The sequence below is a fragment of the Toxoplasma gondii genome, chromosome XII, assembly GCF_000006565.2.
Source record: "Toxoplasma gondii ME49 chromosome XII, whole genome shotgun sequence".
Lineage (NCBI taxonomy): Eukaryota > Apicomplexa > Conoidasida > Eucoccidiorida > Sarcocystidae > Toxoplasma > Toxoplasma gondii.
The window spans coordinates 5,790,362-5,811,789 of NC_031480.1; the positions used below are offsets into that span (position 1 = coordinate 5,790,362).

General features: G+C 51.9%; 2 protein-coding genes across 2 annotated transcripts; one reads left to right on the forward strand and one right to left on the reverse strand.

Annotated features, from left to right (window-relative positions):
• Positions 1 to 320: 320 nt before the first annotated feature.
• TGME49_278878 (GDA1/CD39 (nucleoside phosphatase) family protein) lies at positions 321 to 2,841 on the reverse strand. The gene is made up of 4 exons (XM_002370550.2): positions 2,319 to 2,841; positions 1,943 to 2,195; positions 1,511 to 1,875; positions 321 to 1,438 (listed from the first exon to the last, which is right to left on the reverse strand). The coding sequence occupies exons 1-4, from the start codon at positions 2,416 to 2,418 to the stop codon at positions 921 to 923; spliced, it is 1,236 nt and encodes a 411-aa protein (XP_002370591.2). The 5' UTR covers positions 2,419 to 2,841; the 3' UTR covers positions 321 to 920.
• Positions 2,842 to 3,122: 281 nt separating this feature from the next.
• TGME49_278870 (myosin F) lies at positions 3,123 to 20,745 on the forward strand. Its single transcript, XM_002370549.2, has 19 exons — positions 3,123 to 4,799; positions 5,601 to 5,785; positions 6,335 to 6,765; positions 7,317 to 7,489; positions 7,949 to 8,318; positions 8,905 to 9,359; positions 9,571 to 10,234; positions 10,677 to 11,099; positions 11,374 to 11,615; positions 12,116 to 12,259; positions 12,769 to 13,701; positions 14,442 to 14,968; positions 15,422 to 15,658; positions 16,411 to 16,502; positions 16,866 to 17,010; positions 17,434 to 17,592; positions 18,185 to 18,330; positions 18,914 to 19,073; positions 19,964 to 20,745. Exons 1-19 carry the CDS (start codon positions 4,568 to 4,570, stop codon positions 20,105 to 20,107), a joined length of 5,862 nt encoding a protein of 1,953 aa, XP_002370590.1. The 5' UTR covers positions 3,123 to 4,567; the 3' UTR covers positions 20,108 to 20,745.
• Positions 20,746 to 21,428: the final 683 nt, after the last annotated feature.

Here is a 21,428-nt window from a genome sequence, read left to right on the forward strand (position 1 = left end):
TGCGACACCTAGCACTCCGAAGCATGACCTACGTCAGCTGACAGATCGGCTGATTTGCGGCTACACCATACAGACCCGGACTGGCGAAATCGACTGCGGACGACTCAGTGGGTCAAATGGCGTCGAAAACTTTTGCCAGAGCTCGCCTTCTGACGTGTGACTTTTTGGGGTGAAGTCTGCTGGTGTCCAAATGTTCACAGCATCACTCCTCCTCCGCAGGTACCCGGTACACTAGAAGAGCTTTGTTACGGACTACCATCGACATGCAAATGACAGAAACGAATGAGAATGCCTGTTTCGTGGCCGAGACGAACCGTATTACCTGCACCAGCTATTTGGCTGTTTTCTTAAACTGTTGAAAGCGGACGAAGACTGACAATTAACAACCACACGCTCGGCTCAAATGACGAGTCTCCTGGTGAATAAACCGAAGACAAACCGTGCATAACCACATTTAACTCTTTATACAATGTAAACTACCTGGGCATTGCGAACCAGCCAAAGAGAAACCGAAAACACAAAACAACGAAAACTGAGTATACCAGCAGGGACATCGACAGATCACGCGAACCTTCTGCGGTGTTGGCAAAGCGACGAGAACATACGGGTAAACGGAAACAAAGCACCCTTTCCACTTCAAAAAGAGACACACAGAAACTTTTGAAACCGGCATATAGCAACTGGCAGAAACCTACGTAACTATGATGGGGGATCGCTAAAGTAGAAGTCTACGGAACCAATAAAAACCGTCTCTTCAGATAAATCAGACGCTGCACAGATGCGCCGGGCGGCGCACGTCTACCTCTTATGCATGTCCGACCTTTGCAGCAGGGCAAAAATGTTTCAGATCACATCTACAATACACTGGGAAGGCGCTGCAACTGCAACGCACATGGACTTCCCTCGAAGTTTTTCTTTGCTTAATGTGCCCAGGAGTTCGATCTCGAATGGAACCCGGATAATAGCCAATCGCATCCCACGTTGTGGATCCAGTCGGACTCGAACACCATATGGCCCCAGGTCTCCGCGTCCAAGACCTGCTGCAAAACTGCACCAAGCGGCCAGCCAAGATCTGCAACGTGCTGGCCGTTCTCGTCTCTCACACTCTTCTCCCCCTTGATCGACGCCGGGTGGCCTTCGGCCTCTTCCATGAGCTGCAGCAGCCGGGCGCTGACTGCCATGAACTGGCAGATGTCGCGGTCGGTGGAGAGGAGCTTCTTCATCTCGAGATTGAGCAAGTTGATCATCATCGGCCAGGAGCAGACGCCGTCGATGAGAAACTCCTCGTCACTACACAGTTGCTTCAGAAAGAGGCCCGTGGAGCTGTCCACGCCAAGGTGCATGAACGAGACGGAAATGACGTCTGCACTGGGGTATCTCTTGGGGAGGAAGCGCTCGCGCTGGAGATTCACGGCCTTGACAGAAGACGGCAAAACGTCTGTCGGCGCAAGGGGGAAGACAACCTGGGCAGACGCCCGTCAGATCTCGACGATCGCGGCGAGCTTGCTACCGGGCTGCTCCGCCTCCTCGTGGTGGGTGTGTCCGCTGTGAGTGAGGCGGCCAGTCAGGTGGTTGACCGCGAAGAAGGCGAAGAAGGCTTCCTCGGCTCCAGTGATGGCGCGCGTCAGTTCGGAACTCGTCAAGAGTTTGTAGTGGAACTCGTTTGTGTTGTTGTTGATCGACTGGCGCAGCGCGAGGCAGAACCGGTCGCGGTACCAGTCTTGGAAGTCATGTACACCGGCAGTACTGTAGAAGGTGAAGGGCATACCCAGCGCCTTAACCTGGACCTTTTCCTCTTCCGACAGATGCGCCTCCATCCAAGAAGCCCATGCGGTACCCCAAAACCTTGGAGACGGTACCTGCCGTCTGCACGATCTGCCGAAAAAACATAAACATGACCCGCGAGTCGATTGCTCGCGACTCCCAGCAGGTGCCTGAATACCGGTCCTGCCAGTTCTCCAACACCTCGCGAAGACCCGTGCGGCGGATCCCGTTCGCGACGTGGCGAATGGACTCAGGGATCACTCTGAGTTGTGAAAGCGGACAGGAAACCATCCGCATTCGAAAAAGAATCGGACGCGTTGACGAGCTGCCTGCATCGACCACAACGACCGCCTGGGTGGCATGGCGACACTCGGTCTCGAGGGATTTGAGGCGGTGTAGTTCTTGACGGCCTTCCTGGATCGTCCGTTTCGCTGCATTCGAAAGAGACTGCACTCGTTCACCTTCTCAAAGTGCGCCAGTCTGTCGGCTCCCCCACGTAAAAAACTCTTCCCCAACTCAGAGGACTCTCTCTGAGTCTCCCGGTCCATGTTCACGTCCCCAATGCACGGGGCGGCCGTGGCCGGCGTTCCTCGCCAGGGGAAAACACACCACCAGGAAGGCGCACATGCACACAAAGCCGTTGAAACCCTCCATGTTCGCAACCGAGAAACGCCATCGAAGGAAAAATGCTACTCTTCAAGACGAGAGGGCGAGACCGAGATGACACATCGTGGCAAACCCGGTACCGGCTAGAGAGATGGCTGGCTTCCAAGGCACGCTCCTCTACCACGTCAAAAATTGCCAGCGGGTACCGAAAGACATATGTATTGTATCTACATACATCATATATATTGTGTGCTGTGCATCTACGTTGTCTTTATAGTACGCGATGCAAGTACCCCGTGACAGCCGTTGCCTGAACACCGGCGCCTATATATACCCCAAAGGACGCGGCGGGTCACCCTCGCTACCGGAAGCAACCTCTTCACAGCAGAAGAGCTTGCAGGGCAGAGCGGAGGAGCAAACCACAACAGGATTCCATGGACAAATACTTTCTTCAGACGAGAGGTAGCGAAGCGCTACGTTGTACGTCACCGGGGGAGAGCAGGCGCCACGGCTTCCTGTTCCGTCTGGGGACCGCCGCCTTTCTCCCAGAGAGAACGACGGCAGCAGGGGACCCCAGTCTGTTGACAGGTTGCGCAAGGGCGAGAGCACCGATTTTAAGAGCGCGCATTCTATATTGCCCTTGTCGCCGTGTGTGTGCGGCGTCAACTCACTGGGGACCTTGTTTTCTCGATGGTGAGAACGTCACGTTCTAGCTGTCGCTTGCCCTTTTTCTCTTGATCAGAAATACAGACCTGGGCAGGAGATTCCGGAAGATACGTAGAGCACATTTGCTGCCGTCCACGACCGGGATTCCGTGCTCGCGTCACTCTTGCAGGAGCAGCGGCGTCTTTTCTCCGTCCGCTTTCTAGCAGGCTGCGATTTTCTTTCGGCACTGAGAGGAAGCGTTCGCGGCACCAACGCAGCGGACGGTCTCTCGTGTCTTTTTCATGACAAAGTGGATCGACTGCTTTGCGGCGCAACCTCAGGGAAGAACAGGGCTGGTTCGTTTTGGTTGCCCTATTTGCTGACTTGCTCTTCGGACCTAGGAACCGCATCACTCTCTAGGCTTGCCGAGAGTCTTTTCGGCGAACCTTGCACATGTACTGCACAGCGGAACGCGTTCCTTTTCCGCCGTGTCCTGTTCGTTTCCCCTTTCTAACACAGTGTCGTCGGTGTCACGGCAGTTGCGACACTTCGGCTTTCCCATGCTGTCTCCAACTCGGTGAAGCACGTCTGTTTTCTCGTTCGTTTCTGGTAGCCTTTAAAGTTGACCAGCATCGGGCGGCCGACCGTGTAGCTGCGGACAGCCGTCCACGCCTTTTGTGCTCGTGTTCTCCGTCGTTTCTTCTGTCCTACAACTCCGCAGAAATGCACGTCCTTCTCGTATCACCTGATCCTTCGTTTTGGTGAACAGAAGCTCTTTTCCGTGCCGCGTGCAATCTGCGTTGCCTTGTTTGTCTTGTGGCGTTGCCGTTCCCGCCCGGAACACCCCGACGTTTTGTCGAGTTTTCCTCCTCAAACTGGGGCTCTCCCACGGAATTTTCTCTGCATACACGTCTATTCGATTCACTGCATCTCAAAAGAAGCACTGTTTTTTTCAGCCAATGCATCGTCGGCGACCACCACGGCAGTTCTGAGAGGGGTTCGTACTCCTGACACAACTGCCCGTTACCTCGAGCAGTTTGTTCGCCTCAGTAGCGACGTTTTTCGTTTTCATTCGGTTGGGTCCTTCTTTGCATTTTTACTGGTCTTCTCGAATTTCGCTCCGCCTCTCTTCGCCATAGTTTCATCTGTTTCATACCGTTCATTCCGCGTCCCCTGGCGGTGTTGCCACACGCGTCCCGGCGGGCCGGACTTTGTCGTATTGAGGACATCCCCTGCTTCGTCGCGGTGCGTTGCCGTGTGCGTGTTCTCTGTTGATCGTTTTCTGTTCCGGCCATCTGCCAGCTTTTTGGTGCCTCGAGTATTCGTTTTTTTCGTTGCATTTTTGGTGCGCGCCCGTTGGGTCGGAGAAATTACTGTAAATCCCGTTCCTGGGGTCTCGTCCTTAACCATCAAGAGTGAAGACACATCATCACTCGTAGTAGGAGACTGCGTACCAGAATCTTCCGCCGAGGCATTTGCGTGTGCTTCAGTCCTGCCCGCCGGTAGCTGAACTCGGTGCAGAATTTTTTGCGCTCTCGAAACAGCAGACAACATGACGGCATCTTCTGCAGATGGGGCGTCTGCCCCGGGAGGCGGCGACCCGGGAGAGGAGGAGGTCCGCTGCGCCGTTGGAACCAAGATCTACGTCCCTGACGCCGCTGATGTTTGGAGAACAGCGGAAGTGGTGAAGATCCAAGAGGATGGCAGTCTCACCGCCAGAGTCGATGCAGACAATGAACTGGTGCAGCTCAAAAAAAACGATATATGGTATCTGTGCAATACCGGTGAGGACGTGGTGCTCATGAGAGACTTTCCCGATACCTAGCTGCGAGTGTGTGAGACCCGAGTATCTATCCTTGTTCCCTCTGCGGTGTGCAGATACCGCACTCTATACACTTTGGAAGTGGAGAAATGCGCCGCTGCTGTACATCAACATCTCTCTAAATGTTTTCGCGATTCTCTCTCTAGACACATGCGACACGGTGCTTGTCCACGACGCGCTTTCTTTCTTTTCGCGCCTCCGCCAGAATACTCGTCTTTCAACTCGATCATATGCAGTGGATCTTGATATAGACGGTTGTGTACGCGCTTCAAGACAAGGGGGAGAGAGAGGGAAAACGAGGTGAAATATGCGGTCACGAAATACGTCACGAAGTTCAGATCTCTTCAGCGAATGCTAGGCGAACATGGGGAGAGCATTTTGTTAACGAAGCACAGGTCGCGAATAGTTGCGCAGATCTTGATAGGCCAACGTCATTAATCGTGTTGATATCGAAGGTTCACTGACTCGCGAGGAAGAGCCATAAGCTAGGGCGCATTGGCACATGGAGAAAAGAAATTGACCATCGTTTTCTCTTTCATGAGCAGATGTAAACGCACATATTATAGGTCTTTTTTGGTGATTCTTCGCGCTCTAGCTTTATAACTGAATGTATCGAGCGGCCTCCAGACTTTCGGGTGTCTCGCCATATTTGACGACGGCAGTTTCCTGCGGAACTGCCGCGGTGTCGGATTCCCTGTAGAGGTTCTACCAGATGGACGCGTTCGCCGTTGCATGCGTCTGTCGTTTCTTGTCTCGTCTCCAGATGTGTGGAACACCACCGGACTGAGTGCGCCGACAGATTTGACGATGCTGACGCATTTGCATGAGGCGGCCGTCCTCGACTCTCTCAACCTCCGCTTCGATATCGACGAGATCTACACTTTCACGGGTCCCATTCTGATTGCGGTCAATCCTTTTAAACAGATCACAGGTCTCTACGACATGAAGGTACGTCGGCTGCACATCAAAGCGAGGCTCCCTGCGTACGTCTGTGGGTGCCTACACACAGCTGTGCGCCTGGGGAGGTGAGTCGACGATGCGTCACCTGCGTCCGCCGCTTTACCGGTGTCTGCCGGTTTGCCGAGTTGCCGTCTCACGCCTTCTCTGCTCTCTCTCTTGCGTGACTTCCCCTCCGAGCTCTAGGGCCGTCCGTCTGAGCACGGCCAGTTCTTTGCGTCTCGCAAACTCCGTTTCGAGATTCCTCGTCAGCACCCGTGCACACCCACGGCACTTGAACTAGCCAAGAGGAAGACCTACGGAGATGCAAGTGTGGTCCGCGTCCTCGTTCCGGGACTGGAATCCATGAAACGATTGTTTTTTGTACGCATTTACTGGGGACTCGGTGTTTCTATATACTCGGCGCGGGGCAGATGGTGTGGATCTTTGTCTTCGAAGCACGAGGACGCTTGCGAGTTTTTTTTGAATCCGCCGGTCGCCTTATGCACTTGCGAACGTTTTTGTTGTGTGTCCTGATGTGGGCGTCCGGCGAACACACAGCAATTGGTTCGGTACATCGCGAGTTCGGAGCTGCCGATGCCCGGAGTGCCTTCTTCCTCGTCCGGCTCTTCTTCCAACGCACCCGTCGCGCTGCCGATATCTCGACAGCCTCACGTCTTCGCCTCGAGCAGCGCCGCGTACCAGGGCATGTGCAACGAGAAGCAGAGTCAGACGATTCTGATTTCTGGGGAGAGCGGAGCAGGCAAGACAGAAAGCACGAAATTCGTGATGAAGTTCCTCGCCTGTGCCGGCAGCGAAGACTTGGAGCGCCGGTCGCAAGTCGAGGCGCAAGTCCTCGAGAGCAATCCTCTCCTGGAAGCATTCGGAAACGCCCGGACGCTGCGAAACGACAACAGCAGTCGCTTCGGGAAGTTCATTGAACTCCAGTTCCAAACAAGCAAAGCCAAGCGGATGTCTGGAAACCGCGGCAGGTGAGACTCCCACCGAGGCTGATGCGAAGAACCGACTGTTTCACAGGCGTTGACGGTAGTCTTTCTGCTTATCAAACTTAGATGTGAAATGGTTCAGGTTCTCTAGGACACTGAGTTCTCACAGAAACTTCGGCTTTTCTCCTATCGTAAATGGGAGTGGAAAGAGCTGTCAAACCCTCTAACTTCGAAATAACAGTATCAAGCGACTTCAAGTTCAAAAGACTGCATGTGCGCCCATCTGCTGACGTAAACATACAGGGTATGTCTCCTGTAGACATCTGGCCGACGTTTGACTTCAGGCGACAAGTTGCTTCATGAGCTTATGCTTGTTGACATCGTGTGTTCTGTTTTTATGTACACAAGCGTCTTCAGACATACGCATATATATTTCGTGACAGAACTGCTGTTCGTGCGTTTCTGTGCATTGCAAGTTGAGTTGGCCGGTCCTCTGCATGCGCATGCGTCTATATGTACGAAAGACACCCTGCCCAAATAAACGTGTGAATGCTTGCTGGGACAAGGCTGCCTTCTGTCTGGCCTTTCGTGCTCAGGCTCTGTGGAGCTCGAATTCAAACGTATTTGCTGGAGAAGGTCCGCGTCTGCGACCAGCAAGAGGGAGAGAGGAACTATCACATCTTCTACCAACTTTGTGCAGCTGCAGAAGCTGCAGCTCAGACGGGAGGCATCTATTACTTCCCTTCCCCGAAATTCCGAAAAGCCGCAGGTGAGTGCCTCCTGTCTTTCGCCGTCGGATCTTTTACGGTGTATAGAGCCCTGGAACGCACACAGAGAAATCTACAAATATCCACGTACGTGCAAATAGATGGTAAAGCAGGTTTGTGTGTTTATCCATTTCGAAGCAGCATTCGCGTGACTTTCAGATCGACCTGTGTGCACTTTTCTCTAGATTGGTAGAAGGCTGTATGTGAAAAGTTTTCTTCTTGCGCAGCTGTGTGGTTTTCCTGGAGATCTTCTTGTCACGGACGTTTTGCATTTGCGTACGTCTCTCTTTAATTTCTGTAAGCCCGATGAGAGGCGAGAGGCCTTTTGGGGGAGGCGGTCCGAAATCCTCTGTCAAGCTCCGACATCCTTCGCCTTGTCCGAGCCGTCAACTTTCCCCTGCTTTTCTGTGTGCGTGGTTTTTCTCGCCGCGTCTTCCACTGCGTACCTTCTCCGCCGTCAGATGCAAAGGCACAAGAGATGGATATGTCTCTCTTCGAGCCGCGCGACAAATTCAAGTATTTGACCAAGAGCAGCTGCCACCAGCTGCAGGGCGTGGACGACTGCGAGGAGTTCGAGAGCACGCTCTTCGCGATGCAGACGGTTGGCATCTCCCCGGAGGAGCAAATGAGCATTCTCTCGGTCGTGGGCGCCGTTCTTTGTCTGGGAAATGTTTCTTTCGAGACTCCGAAGGCCAATAGCGAAGGATCGCAGGTCGCAGCGAGCTGCACTGAGTACGTCTGCAAGGCCTGCCGCCTTCTGGGCGTCCAGAGGGAGGCTCTGCAAGAGGCGATGTGCTACCGAACAATCAAGACCGCACACGAGAGCTACCGGTAAGACCTGAGAAAAGTTGTGGACGAGAAAAAAACCACGAAGAAGTCAGCGTTGAGGGGGGGCCGCAGGAGACCTTTTCAGGGACCCCAGAACGGAGGCCCAGCCACACAGAGGGAATCATCGACAGACGGAGACAGGCGCGAGTGGAAAAGAGCAGAAGAACTGCATGCAGGACATTCGGATCTCGGAGTGAACAGCGAAGGCGAACTCTTCGTGTGACAACTTCGCCAACATCAACACACTCCTACATATGCATATAGTGATGTCCACCCAGATCAACATTAATGGACTGATGTCTATGCTTGTTTGCATGTATATCTGGATGTATACATGTATATGTATATATATATATATGTATATATATGTATGTATGTGTATGTATGTATGTGTGTATGTATGTATGTATGTATATGCGTATGCGTGTGTACGTAGAAGCGTTTATATGTGTGTATTATGTGTGTCTACTTGTTTAAGGTGTGTGAGCATGTCGGCTTTTTGGAGGTTTAGGATGTGACGCCGGAGGAGAAGGGGGGGGACTTGGTTTGAAGCGTGTAGACGCACTTGTGGAAGCGTTTCTTTTTTCAGGAAGCCGTTGAAGACAGACGAAGCATGGGAGATGAAGGACGCGCTGTGTCGGGCGCTGTACGGTTGTCTGTTTCTGCAAGTTGTCGCGAAGACGAACGCGTCTATAGGTTACCTGAAGGAGGTGCAGAGTGCAGACGATTTGCTTCTGTTTTGCGGAGTGCTGGACATTTTCGGCTTCGAATGTTTCCAGTTCAACTCGTTCGAGCAGCTGTGCATCAACTTCACCAACGAGCGTCTGCAGAATTTCTTCAATACGTTCGTCTTCAAGTGCGAGGAAGAGCTCTACCGCGCCGAAGGCATCCAGTGGAACCCTCTGGACTTCCCGGACAACGCAGACTGCGTCGCGCTGCTGCAGGAAAAGCCGCTCGGTCTGTTCTCCATGCTCGACGAAGAGTGCATGGTCCCCGCAGGCAAAGACCGAGGATTCAACAACAAAGTCTGCCAGAAACACGGCGGTGAGGAAAAGAAGAGAAGAAGAGAGAAGAAAAGAAGAAGAGGAAGATAGAGAATGGGAAGCGGAGATGAAAGAGAGAGAAGAAGAGAGAGAAGAAGAGAGAGAAGAAGAAGAGGAGATGGAGAGGCCGGGGGGAGAAGGTCAAGGTTTTTGTCCTTGGCAGGAGAGGGGTGCGAAGTCCTTTTGGCGGAAGATTTGCATGTTTTCTTCAGGTCACAAACGTTTCGGCGTGATCAAAACGAAACCTAATTGCTTCGTGGTGCACCACTTTGCCGGCAGCGTAGAGTACTGCTCCGACGGATTTCTGGAGAAGAACAAGGACCAGCTGTCCGTGGATCTGCAGGAGGCAGTGAAGGCTTCGACGATCCCGTTCGTCTCCAACTTGTTTTCTGCGTTCCTGAACCGCGGCACAGCGGAAGACGGATCGGGGAAGAAGCGAAAGTTCGTGACGGTGTCGAGCGAGTTTCGCGAGCAACTCGGCGCGCTGATGGAGACCGTCGACAAGACGGCACCGCACTTCATTCGCTGCATCAAACCCAATCCGCAGAACCTCCCAGACCTCTTCGACCGCGCGACAGTGAACGAGCAGCTCCGATATGGAGGCGTCCTGCAAGCGGTGCAGGTCAGCCGTGCAGGGTACCCTGTGCGCCTCTCGCACCGCGACTGCTTCTTCGACTATAGGGCGCTCGCAGACGGAGCGCTTGCTGCGCAGCTGTCGCAGGGCACAGAGACGCCCGAGGCCTGGCGCGGCCGCGCTGAGGCTCTGCTCCGCCACCTGGACGAGAAGCTGAAGCTCGACCGCCGGAAAAAAGAGACAGACTCCCCGGACCGAACCTGGGCCGTCGGGAAGACCCTCTGCTTCTTCAAAAACGAAGCGTGAGACGCGAGCAAGCAACGCGGCTCAACCAAAGGCTCCCGCCAGAGAGAACGAGGGAGAACGAGAGGAACGAGTTTTGAAGAAGGAGAAAGAAAACGTTCAGGAAAAAGAAAACGTTCAGGAGAAAGAAAACGTTCAGGAGAGAGAAAACATTCAGGAGAAAGAGTGTGCGCGTTGTCTGGGTCAGGGAAGAAAAGAAGAGAGAGATACAGAGACGTGACGTTCGCGTTTCTCTTTTCTGCTGGCGTCACCAAAAGGGGAGGAACTCTTTTCAGCGTACGTCCTGCGCAGGAAAGCTGATCCAGGCACTTCTGCCTGTGTCTCTGCCTGTCGTTTTTTTTCTGGACTTGGAATGGCCGAGTGACCTCGAATGGCGAGGACTGTCCACCTGTGTCTGTCTCTGCGAAAAAATGTTTTTCCTTTCCTGCGGTGCCCGTGCAGGTACGAGATTCTTTCGGCGAACTTGATGAGCGTGAGGGTGGCTGCGGCGACGGCGATTGAGGCGAGGTACAAGTGCTTTGTGCAGAGGCGATTCTTCCTGATGTATCGGCAGACTGTCGTTTTTCTGCAGTCTCACATTCGCATGTTTCTTTGCAAGTTGGAGGCCCAGAGACTGCGAGAGTCACGCGCTGCGCGGCGCGTGGAGAACTTCATGCGAGGCGCCGTTGCGCGTCTGCGGTACCTGCGGACTCTGGAGAACATCCGGCGAATTCAGGCGGCCTGGCGAGGCAAGCAGACAAGGTCGCAGCTTCGCGATCGAAAGCTCGAGGAAGCCGCCAGTAAAATCCAGGCGTTCTGGAAGATGCACAAGCAACGCATGTTCTACACGAATTTGAAGAAAGCCTCGACTATTGCTCAACTCAAGTGAGGAAGACACGCGGAGCGCAGAACTCGAAGAAAGGAGCCTTTGGGGAGAGGTGGAGAGTAGAAAAGTGAGAAGCGGCGCGATGTGAGAGAGGGAATAGAGGCGAGAAGAGAGAGCGAGAGGGAGAGAAGAGGAGAGAAGAGCAGAGCAAAGAAGAGAGAAGAATGAGGAGGTACAGAGAAGAAGGGAGAGGAAAGAACGAGAGAGTCGCCGAGACAGGTACTAGAACAGAGGTGACTGCCTCACTTGTTTGGACCGTTTTTTTGTGTTCAGGTGGAAGAGAATTCTGGCTCGGCGCATGCTGCGGCGACTGCGAGAGGAGGCTCGCGAGGTCTCAGGCCTTCTGAAGAAGGCGCAAGATCTGCAGCGCGACTTGTGCGAAGAGAAGAACAAGAGAAGCGACGCGGAAAGCCATGTTCTTCAGTTGCAGGCGAAAAACGAAGATCTCCTCAAAGAAATCCAGAAACTCCAGAGGGAACTCGAACGCGCGAAAGAAGATGTCGCTTCTCTACAAGGTGCAGCCTATCACCAATCAACCAGATGCAAAACTCACAGATCTCCTCGCTTCATATAGTTCAATATATATATATATATATATATAAATATATATATATAAATATATGAATCCCTGGAACTGGATGTTCTGTCTTGCTATATTTGTGTAATTATATATATGTGTATATATATTACGTATGTATGTATTTGTATGTATTTATATAGATGCATGTTTGTGTACGTATGTGTGTATAGAACGAGAGGTTCTGTTTTCGTGGATATCTCTAAATATGTGAGTATTTCTTTACAGGCGTTGGTATTCTTACTTCCGAGAAACATATGTATATGCATGCATGTAGGTGTGTTTGGTGTATTTTCCGTGTCTTCTGTTTCGCGCTTTTGCGCATATCTGATGCTGTTTTAGACATTTTTTTGCCTTCTGCATGCGCACACCGAAGGGCGCGTTTTCTGCCTGGTTAGATGCCCTCGATGTCGTCCATGTGGACTAAATTTCTTTCAGCATCTAACGACGACTTTGCTTCACAAGTAAAGCAGCTGAAGGAGAGTTTGACGGTGGGCTCTTCGACGCCAACGACGCCTCAGATGACATTCGGGACCCACAAGAGAAGGGTGTCGAACAACGCAGATGTCCCCCATTCTCAAGGTAAAGCGATGTTCACCATGTCTCCCCTTGTCAACTTTTTTTTTCAAAAATATCTGCGTCTTTCATGTTCTCTCTTCTCTTACCTTTTCGCTGTCTGGTCTCTTTCTTTTTCTGTCCCTCCTTTGCCATTTCTTCTCTTTGTCTCTGTACTTTCTTTGTCCCTCTCTCTTCTTTCTCCTTCTCTCTTTCCCCCATTTCTGTGCCACACACATATAATTCCCCCCCTCCCCCGTTTCGCGCCATTTTTTCTCTCTCCTTTTCCGTCGCTCTATCTCTCTCTCTGTCTCTATCCATGCCTAGCTATTTTTCTCTACCTCTACACCTCTATATCAATCTCTGTCTATCCACCTACATTTTTCTTCCTCGATGAGTCTGCTTATCTACATCTATATATCTATCTATCTCTCGATCTATCCCTGTACGGTGTCGATCTACTTTGGTCGCTAGACGTCGTGTCTGTCTGCATGTCGCTGTCTGTGGTGGACCTCTCTGTCTGCTGGGGCCTTCAGAGAAGGACAAGTTTCCGACAGACGAGGAGTTGAAGGCTTTGCGGACAGAGTTGGAGAGACGCGACGCGGAGGCTCAACAGCAGCAGGCAGAGCACGAGGCTCTCATCGCGGAGCTCCGAGCGGCGTTGAAGGACGCTGAGAGTGCATGTGAATACGAGCGAACGCAACGCAAAGAAGCTGAGGCGCGGTACCGACTGGTCCTCGAAGACTCGAGCGCAAGCAGTACTCACGTCCGCGCGTCGTCTGCCTCAAAGGCTGCGGTCGCGGACTCTGCGCCCACAGCTCTGTTGAGAGAGAAGTGTATGGAGAGCGACATGGCGACAGGGCGACCTGGAGACTCGCTCGCGTCTTCGGTCGCGTCCGCTGCTCCTCTCTCGCCTCCGGTCGCGCTGGAGCCTGAACTTTGGGAGTCGGTGCTGCACGACCAGCGGTGGATCGACTTGCTTCTGCTGGGTCCTGCCGGCGTGGGCAAGACAGGTTTGCTGGAGCAATTTCTTGTGAAGTTGGGAGACGAAGTTCATCTGGAGCAGCTCCGAGTGAGCCGAAAGATGGAGGACCAAGCGCCCTTCAGCAAGCTGCCGCAACACTACGAACTCGTCTACTCTCCCGACAGCCAGGAAGGCCGTGAACGAGAAGAAGCTCGAGTGAACGTACTCGACTTTCCAGGCCTCTCGCGTACCAAGCAGAATCCCGCGCTGAGGGTCAAGCAGGCCTTCGTCGTCGCGGTCGTCTTCGATCCCACCAGACCTGAAACTTGTGCAGAGGCGCTGCAAATCTTGACCAACGTCGTGCTGCCTGCTCGGCCCAAAGTCTCTGCACAAGACCCGTTGGGCGCCTGCATCAGCGGCAGAGTTTACCTCGTTGAAAACGGGTGGCGCGCAGCCGCCAAAGAAGCTGCTGTGCAAGTCGACACTGCAGCTGTCAGAGACAAAGGTACAGAGACGCGTGGAGAACCTGTGCTGAGCCGAGTTTTTTCCTGAGAATCGACCGCCAGAACGGCGACAGCTTAGTGTGCAGCCAGGCGAGCGAGGGGTCAGTCTAGCTTCATGAGGTGCCTGGTCGATATTGAGTACCCTGAGTACGTTTGAGGAACAGGAAAGGTTAACCGCACCACACAGTGGAAGTGCAGCTGCATACCGTCTCTCCAAACAACAAGCTGCCGCGAAGAGCGAGAAGGTCGAGTCGACACTTGGGGGGGAACTGCAAGAATTTAACGAAAAGTCGACAGTCCTCCATCCTGAACTGGAGTGAAATATGCAAATGCTGCATCCACCGCCGCGTTGAGTCGATTCCTCGAAACATGTAATTCACATTTTCACAGAACCACAGATCTCAGAAATCGACAAGTTTTCACAGAACCACAGTTCTCAGAAATCGACAAGTTTTCACAGAACCACAGTTCTCAGAAACCGCGATGATGGAGAGACACTTCAGTTTGTATCGATGTGGACAGCGGCATGTGAATGTCTGGAAAAACGGGTGCGTTCAAGTAGATCAGAGCATTTGAACCGAGGCGGCAAACGTCTTTTCTCTGTTTCATGTCGAGTCTGGGTGGCTCACGGACGCGTCGATGTGTGAACCTGCAAGAAGAAGCGACCTAGCCCAGTGGCGAGGTGCAGGAGGAAGGAAATGTAGAAAGCCAGTTGTTTTCTCTCCGACTGCGCGTTTTGCAGCTGCGGGTCTCCGCTGTCACTACCGCGAATTGGTGCATCTGGAGTCTCTGGTCGACGAAATTGTGCCTCTGATGTCGAGCTGGAGAGATCTGCTTCAGCAGCAGAGACTTGCCATGCTGCAGCACCACGCGCGGCTGCAGCCGGGTGGGCCTTCTCCGCATGCGTCTCCGTTCTCCCTGCCTCGCTCGCAGACAGGTCGCGGAGCTTCGCTCTTCGCCACTGCGTCGCAGTCTGGAGCTCTAGGCGCCTCCGCTGTCGGAGGACAGGAGAACGGAGTTGAGAAGTCGTCGTCGGGCGTCTCTGCTCACAGACAGGGAGGCTTGTCTGCGAACTTCTTCGACAGCATTCGCTCTTTCCTCTCACAGTCGTCGATGCGACCTGCGGGGAACGTTCTGGCTTCTGGAAAGCAGGCCGCGGACCTGAAGCTGCTCAGACCGAGCATGAAGCCTGGGGGCACCGCGATGATGAAGAAACTGAAGACGCGAAGTCTCGACCAACACTCGGTCGTCCCTGTGCAGGAACTGCAGGTAAAGGCGAGCTGCAGAGCCGGGGGAGACGCGAAGGAAGAAGACTTCCTCAGGGTAGAGAAGTGAAACGGAAGGAAAGAGATCAAGAGAGAGACAACGCGAGAGGGGCGTCGAAACACAGATAAATTTACATCTGTTTATCTGCATTTATATATATTCATATATATATGTATATATATGTATATATATTTATATATGCATACATGTGTAAATCTACAGATGGACCGCGAGAGAGAGTTGGAGGGACGCAGGCGGAGAGAAGGGAGGGGAAGCGAAGTGGAGGGAGATGGATACCTGGGAAATGCGGTAGAGAGAGAGAGGAAAACAGAGGCCTTTGACACTGGAGCTGGAGTGCTCAAGGCGCGCATACCATTTCTGCAGATCTCCACAGTGGGTTTGTCCTTCCAATGGAGAGAAGTTTCATCTCCAATTTCGACATCTTTCTTCGTGCAGGACTCGGACTCTGCGATCACCTGCGTGGTGTTTGGCAAGGAGAAAGAAAACCGGGACTACATTCTTCTCGCGGCTGCGAGCAAAGACGGCAGCGTAGTGATCTACCGGTGTTACCGTCTAGAAGCTGAAAGACAAATGTTCGACCAGGAGCAAGTTTCTCTAGTCACTCCTGCGGCTTCGCGGACCACTGACAGCAAGGAGCACATCGGGCCTTCTGTCTCCGTGCACTCGCGACTCGTAAGCGAAGAAATGCAAAGCGGAAAGGGGAACTGACCTGGAAGCGAACGACAATGCAAAGTGAAAGAAAATGCAAATCAACGGAAATATCCTTTTAAGCGCAAGGTAAAAAAGATGTGCAGTGAAGAGAAAAAGAGTCTCTGAAAAAAATTTGAGGATTGCGTCAAGGGGAGAAAAGTTGCCGTACACGACAGGAGGCGGTGGAGGCAAGGTGAACTCCACGACAGGATGAACGCGTACAGCGAGAACGGAAAGAACAGGTGAAACAGAAGAAAGCAGTCGAAGGAGAGGTGAGACGAAAGACAGAGGCAACGGAAGGGAAGAAGATTTGAAAGGAAGCAAGAGAAGAGGACGTTCACTGGAGAGGTGCATTTTTCTCTGAAAGAAAAAAAAAGACGACACCGATCTGCGTAGAGCGAGAGAGACGGGTGTATTTGTATTGATTCAGAAAGATTGTCTCACCCTTTGAAAAAAGGAGTTCGAGCTTTGCATTCGTTTGATGTTTCATATTGCACTTCGTTCAACAGTCAGGAGCTAAGAGGGAAGTGTGTGAGGTTTCGCACTGGAGAGCGACGAGAACGGGGGCCTTCCTGAGTTCGACGTGAGAAGCGAAGCTTCCCTCGAAGGCGATTTACATCGGCTTTCTTTCATCTGCCTTTTCAACCGCGTCGCCGCTGGCTTTTGTCGTCCACATTTCTTTTTCCTGTTTCATTTTCCTTGTCTTTGCGCGATTTCTCGGTCGTTTTTGCCAGGTGGGGCACAGCCGCGCCGTCACCTGTCTCTTCTTCTCGCTCTTGGAAGACCAGCTGATTACAACTTCAATCGACAAGTCTGTGCGATTTTGGTAGGTTCTTTTTCTCTGAATTTACTGGGGGATGTGTACACGCTTTTCTTCTCGTCTGGACGAAGAGAGCATCGAAGCGTCTCTCTCCATCCGGGTGGAAGGGCCGCTTGCAACTTTGTCACCTCCGTTCCTTCCTCCTCGTTTTCTCTCGCTGCGTTCTCTTCTTCTCCGGCCTTTTCTGCATTCGCTACCTCTCCTGGAGAGTCTCTTCTGCACTTTGTTCGCTCTTGTCTGCCTGCGTTCTCCGCTCGTCCGCGCCGTAGCCTTTTCTTTCTTCTCTGACGCGCTTCATCTTCGAGCAATTCCCTCTCTCCACTGTCTTTTGCTTCTTCTTCCCTCGGCTTTCCACTCCTCTCTGTGCAGGCATGTCGATACGGGGGACATGCTGAAAGTCTTCACAGACTCTTCTCCTGCGCTGGCTGCCGCCTTCCTCCCGTTCAACCCCACAGCCTTTGTCGCGTCGAACTCAAACTCCATTCTTCGGCTGGTCTGCGCCACCAGTGGACGCGTGAGGAGACACTTTCCCTGGAGAATGACGAGAAATGCGGAAAACTTACAGAGACAACAAAGAAACCCAACTTGTTTTCTGTCCGTCGGCTTCCGTGTCTCCACGCATGCAGATTTGCACGCCTATGCATGCGCCTACACATCCACGTATCACGAGAAATCTGCAAATAAAAACACACATGCAGGTCGCCAAAGACAACTTGGCCTCGTCCATATATATATATATATACTTATGTACTTGTACATGTGTACATATGCAAATGTTCGAAAATATTCAAATATCGCAAGAAAGTCGTGGATATACATGCCTATATGTATATATATATATATATATATGTAGGTTTGTAGAGAACTATAAGGGTGGGGTGTTTGTGTGTGTATTTCAATGAGTGTCTTTGTCGCTTGTGCCTTCTGCGTTTTTTAGGTGATTCAGAAGCTGAAAGTGGAGAGCGAAGTGAGGGCGCTCAAGTTCGACGACACAGGGCTCTTCTGTTTTGCTGGAACGAAGGCAGGAGCAGTCCACGTTCTGGAGGCCAGCGACACAGTCAACATTCGATTTAAATTCAAGACTTCTTTGGGGAAGGTAGGCAGGCTTCACCACTGAACTTCTCCTGAATTCCTTTGTCGATTTTTTTCATGTCCAACTCAGAAACAGCATCCACTGTTCTTTGCGGGCTCCATATCCACTTGTGTCTGCACACTCTGTCTTCGACTGGCTTTTCTGTCTGACTCTTTCTCTGTCTCTCCTCTACACACAAGTTTCTCTCCCCCCTCTTCGTTCCGTGTGTCTTCTTATATCGCTGTCTCTCGGTCTTTCTTCCTCTGTGTTTTGGTGGATGTCGGCGTCAGTCTCTATACTTGTGTCTCAGAGAGAAGAAACCTGAGATGAGAGGGAAGAGTTCTTTTCTTTGCGTTCTTTTCCTTTTGTTTCTTCTTAATGCGCAATGTGGGCGAAGTAGCAGAATCTGGAGACGGGGACGCTGCTTTGCTTCGGCTTTGGTTCATCTGTGCTTCACCTTCCTTCTCTGTGCACTAAAAAGGCGGTTCTCACGGCGGACTGAAACGCATCTTTGTAGTGTCCATTTTTCCTGCGCTTGGTAGGTCGTTCATTGCTCGCGTTCGATACATCACTTGCCTCCGTTGCATGCGTTCTCTGGCATGCGCATTTTTTGCAGGGCGCTGTGACGTGCATCACCTTTGTGCCGAGCACAGGACCTGGACAGTATCCGCGCCTCCTCATCAACTGCTGCGACTCCAGCGTCGCCGTCGTCGAGTGTATCTACGGCCCGCCTCCGGGCGTCCTCACCAACTTGCTCGTTCGGTGAGAAGACGATCTGTTTCCTCTGACCTGCTCTGGGCCATGGACGTCTCGCCTTGCATTATGTCTGGGATTTTGCCGAGAGAGAAGAGCGAAACGCACGGGGAAAAAGTGAAACACGATGCTGCTGTGACCCGTGGCTAGGTTTCTTTGGAGAACACAGTTCCTTCGTCAGGAATCGAAACGCTGTCTTTGCATTTTCGTTCTCAGTGCTTCACAGCATGCAGAGACGCGGTCCGCCAGTGTGAGTAGATGTAAAGACGTTCACATGCACAGAAAAATGTCTGAGAGGTCTCCTTGTTGAGGGAAGTGACAGTGTGCGCGTCTCTGGGCGACTGATACGCGGGTCTGGCTTTCTTGAGAACTATGACAGACACAAACAGAGAAATGTAGATTATCCTTGGGATGGAAGGATGATCTGTGAAGTCTGACACGAGCTTCTTTGCGTTTCTCCTGGTCTCCCTGTATCTGCATGCACTGAGAGTTTCTGTTTTTCCTGGACGGTGGTGCTGTCTGGAGAAGAAGAAAGGCCGCTCGACGAGGAGGGTAAAGAACTTGCTTTGTTTTGGGTCGCTGCTTTCCTCAGCCACCGTGTGAGAATCGCCCACAGTCTGCTTCCTCTAAGATGCTGGTTCTCAAACTTTGGAGGAGGGTGGCTTATCACCGGTAGTGAGGACAAGGACGTGTACTGTTTCTCTCTTCAACAAGGCGCGAACTTCAAGGCAATCTCGCTCAAACATCACCAGGTAACGCCTGAACTGACAGAGATCATGGGTCCCTCATCGAATTTCAGAGACAGCTGTTTTTTCTTCTTCACACCCTTCATCTTCAGTCTTTGTCATTTCTCTCAGTCGGTTTTTGTATCTCTGTCTCTCATCTGTATCGGATTTTCTCCCCGTAGCTTTCCCTGTCTGTACTCTGTTTTCAGCCTCTGTCCGCTGCGCTATGTGTGTGTGTGTCTCTCTCGTGAAGGTTTCCATACAGTACGTGTCTGTTATCTGTCTCTCTTTTCCTTGTTTCTACCATTCCATCTAGTGCATGTTTGCGCACAGCTGGGTCGATCTCTGTGAGTGCGTCTGCGATTCTCTGCGTTGTTCGTCTCAGTATCAGTGGGGCGTTTCATGTAGAGTTCTCTGTCTTCCTTCTCGATTATAGCTATAGTTTGTGTACGCGTGCGTCTTCACAGATCGAATTGTCTCTCTGTCCATCTGTACCATGTGTAGACTTTGTTTTTCTGGAGACGCGAATCCACTGTAGAATCCGTAGTAGATCAGAAAAGTCTCTCTCGCTGGGACGCTGTGTTTCAGTACCCAAAACCTTCGCTGTCGATACTTATAAGTGAGCGGTATTCAGTGTCCTGGATTGCACAGCAGTTGAGGCGATAATTTTGTAGAAATGGACTCGAGTGCTTCTTTTGTATTCCTCTAAAAAAGAACTCATTGCATGTTTGTATCTGTAGAAAACAGTAAATGGAATTTTTTGTTTTCTGTTTTCACAAAGCCGAGCCAGTTGCAGCTTTTGTCCTTTTTTGCAAAAAGAACCGACTTCATTTTCTGTAATATGTGTAAATAGGACCGCTTGAACTTTTCGCAGCATTCGTTTCCACGAAGAAAGGTGCGTTTTGTGTCTTTTTCAGGCTCCTATTCTCGCCGTGGCGACGAACTTGCAAGACACTTTGTTGGTCTCCGCGGACTCGATGGGGAAGCTGGTTCTTTGGAGGAGCCTGGATTTCTCTGCCGCTGGCGGCGGCGCCGGGGGGGCGCGAGGTCGAGCTGTCTGAGGCTGCCGGCGCTGTAAAAAACTGTTGAAGCTTCCGGGACAATCTCAAAAACTTCTGGGACGCGGTTCTGAATAGACTGTTTTTCGCAGAGAAGCGAGGAAAGCTGGGGGGTCACAGACGGCGTCAACGAGCTGTCGACTCGTCTCAGCTCTTTGTGTGCCTGTCGGAAGTGCATCGCATGCAGTTTTGGTGCGCGCTTCTGTTTGGACTCGAGACAGGGAAAGGGGATATCTGAAAGAAGCAAAAGTGGAAAAAAGGCGCGAGTAGCTCAGTGTCCAGGAAGCGAGACAAAAGGAGGCAGAAGATGCACAAAAGAAGGCGAGGGAAGGACTTTTTGCGATGAGGAAAGAAGACACTCTATCCCGCTGTCTGCGCGAAGTCGTGTCCAGAAAAATGTGGATGTGTGGACAAGAAGTCGCTGCGGATGCGCGGCAAATTTGTTAGTTCTTGCATGGTGTGGCGTCGCAGTTTCTTGTGGGGACGCCTGCATCGTTTCCTCTTTTTTTCATCAAGGCAAGGCAGGCAGAGAGAAGGTCGGGGGAATGGAGAGGGGCATGTCTCGTGCCGCGGTCATCGCAGTTTCACTGAGACTCGAAACTCTGGTCCCGCCTGTTTGCTATATGTCCAGTGAAAACGCCAGTGAAGCTGCGAGCTTGGCTTGGCGCGCAGGCGTCACACACTCACACACTTCCTTGACGTTAAGTAAACGGAGAGCGAAGGGGGAAAACAGAAGGAAATGCGGAGTGCAGATAAAAAAGGTAGTTTCGCGATGGAGAGTGAGAAAAAGATACACGAGGGAGGAAGAATCAAGAAAACAGAGACTCGCGGATGCGACGAAGATAAGAAAGTGAAGAGCGGGAGTGAACCCCGAACGCGCAGTGGCGTGTCTCGAAAACAAAAGAGCCATAGACCGTAGAAGAGACAGCATGCGTGATGCAATGCGCATGCAGTTTGGGACTAGAGAAATTCCGACGTCGATCTCAAGCACAAAAAAGTTTCTCTGCCGACGAAGGTCGCTTTTTCTCAGCAGCGACGCACGAGCTGCCCTATACTCTGTTACCTGCAGCGTTATTTTCTCCTTTCAAAGGCTAATACTCGAAGTCCATCTTCTTTTGTCTAAAGGACTAGAAAGTTAAATTCAGGATCTGTAGATCTGCACTCTCCTTGCCAAAGCATTTTCACCGGGAATACCAGAAAAGCTCAATTTTCACTCTCTTCTTTCTAACGCGTTTTGACCTTAGACCTCTGCACTACTCTTTTTCTGTCACATGCGACAGAATGGCTGTAGCGTGGAAGAGCGCGACACCGGAGACATCCGCGA

Excerpts from the sequence above, each read along its gene's own strand:
- TGME49_278878 (XM_002370550.2), bottom strand. The coding sequence starts at position 2,418 with ATGGAGGGTTTCAACGGCTTTGTGTGCATGTGCGCCTTCCTGGTGGTG. Across the intron at positions 2,196-2,318 it reads CCGCCCCGTGCATTGGGGAC|CGAAACGGACGATCCAGGAA; the intron begins GTGAACATGGAC and ends TTTCGAATGCAG. Across the intron at positions 1,439-1,510 it reads CGAGGAGGCGGAGCAGCCCG|ACGTTTTGCCGTCTTCTGTC; the intron begins GTAGCAAGCTCG and ends TTGCGCCGACAG.
- TGME49_278870 (XM_002370549.2), top strand. The coding sequence starts at position 4,568 with ATGACGGCATCTTCTGCAGATGGGGCGTCTGCCCCGGGAGGCGGCGAC. Across the intron at positions 4,800-5,600 it reads ATGGTATCTGTGCAATACCG|ATGTGTGGAACACCACCGGA; the intron begins GTGAGGACGTGG and ends TCTCGTCTCCAG. Across the intron at positions 18,331-18,913 it reads CTCACCAACTTGCTCGTTCG|CCACCGTGTGAGAATCGCCC; the intron begins GTGAGAAGACGA and ends TGCTTTCCTCAG.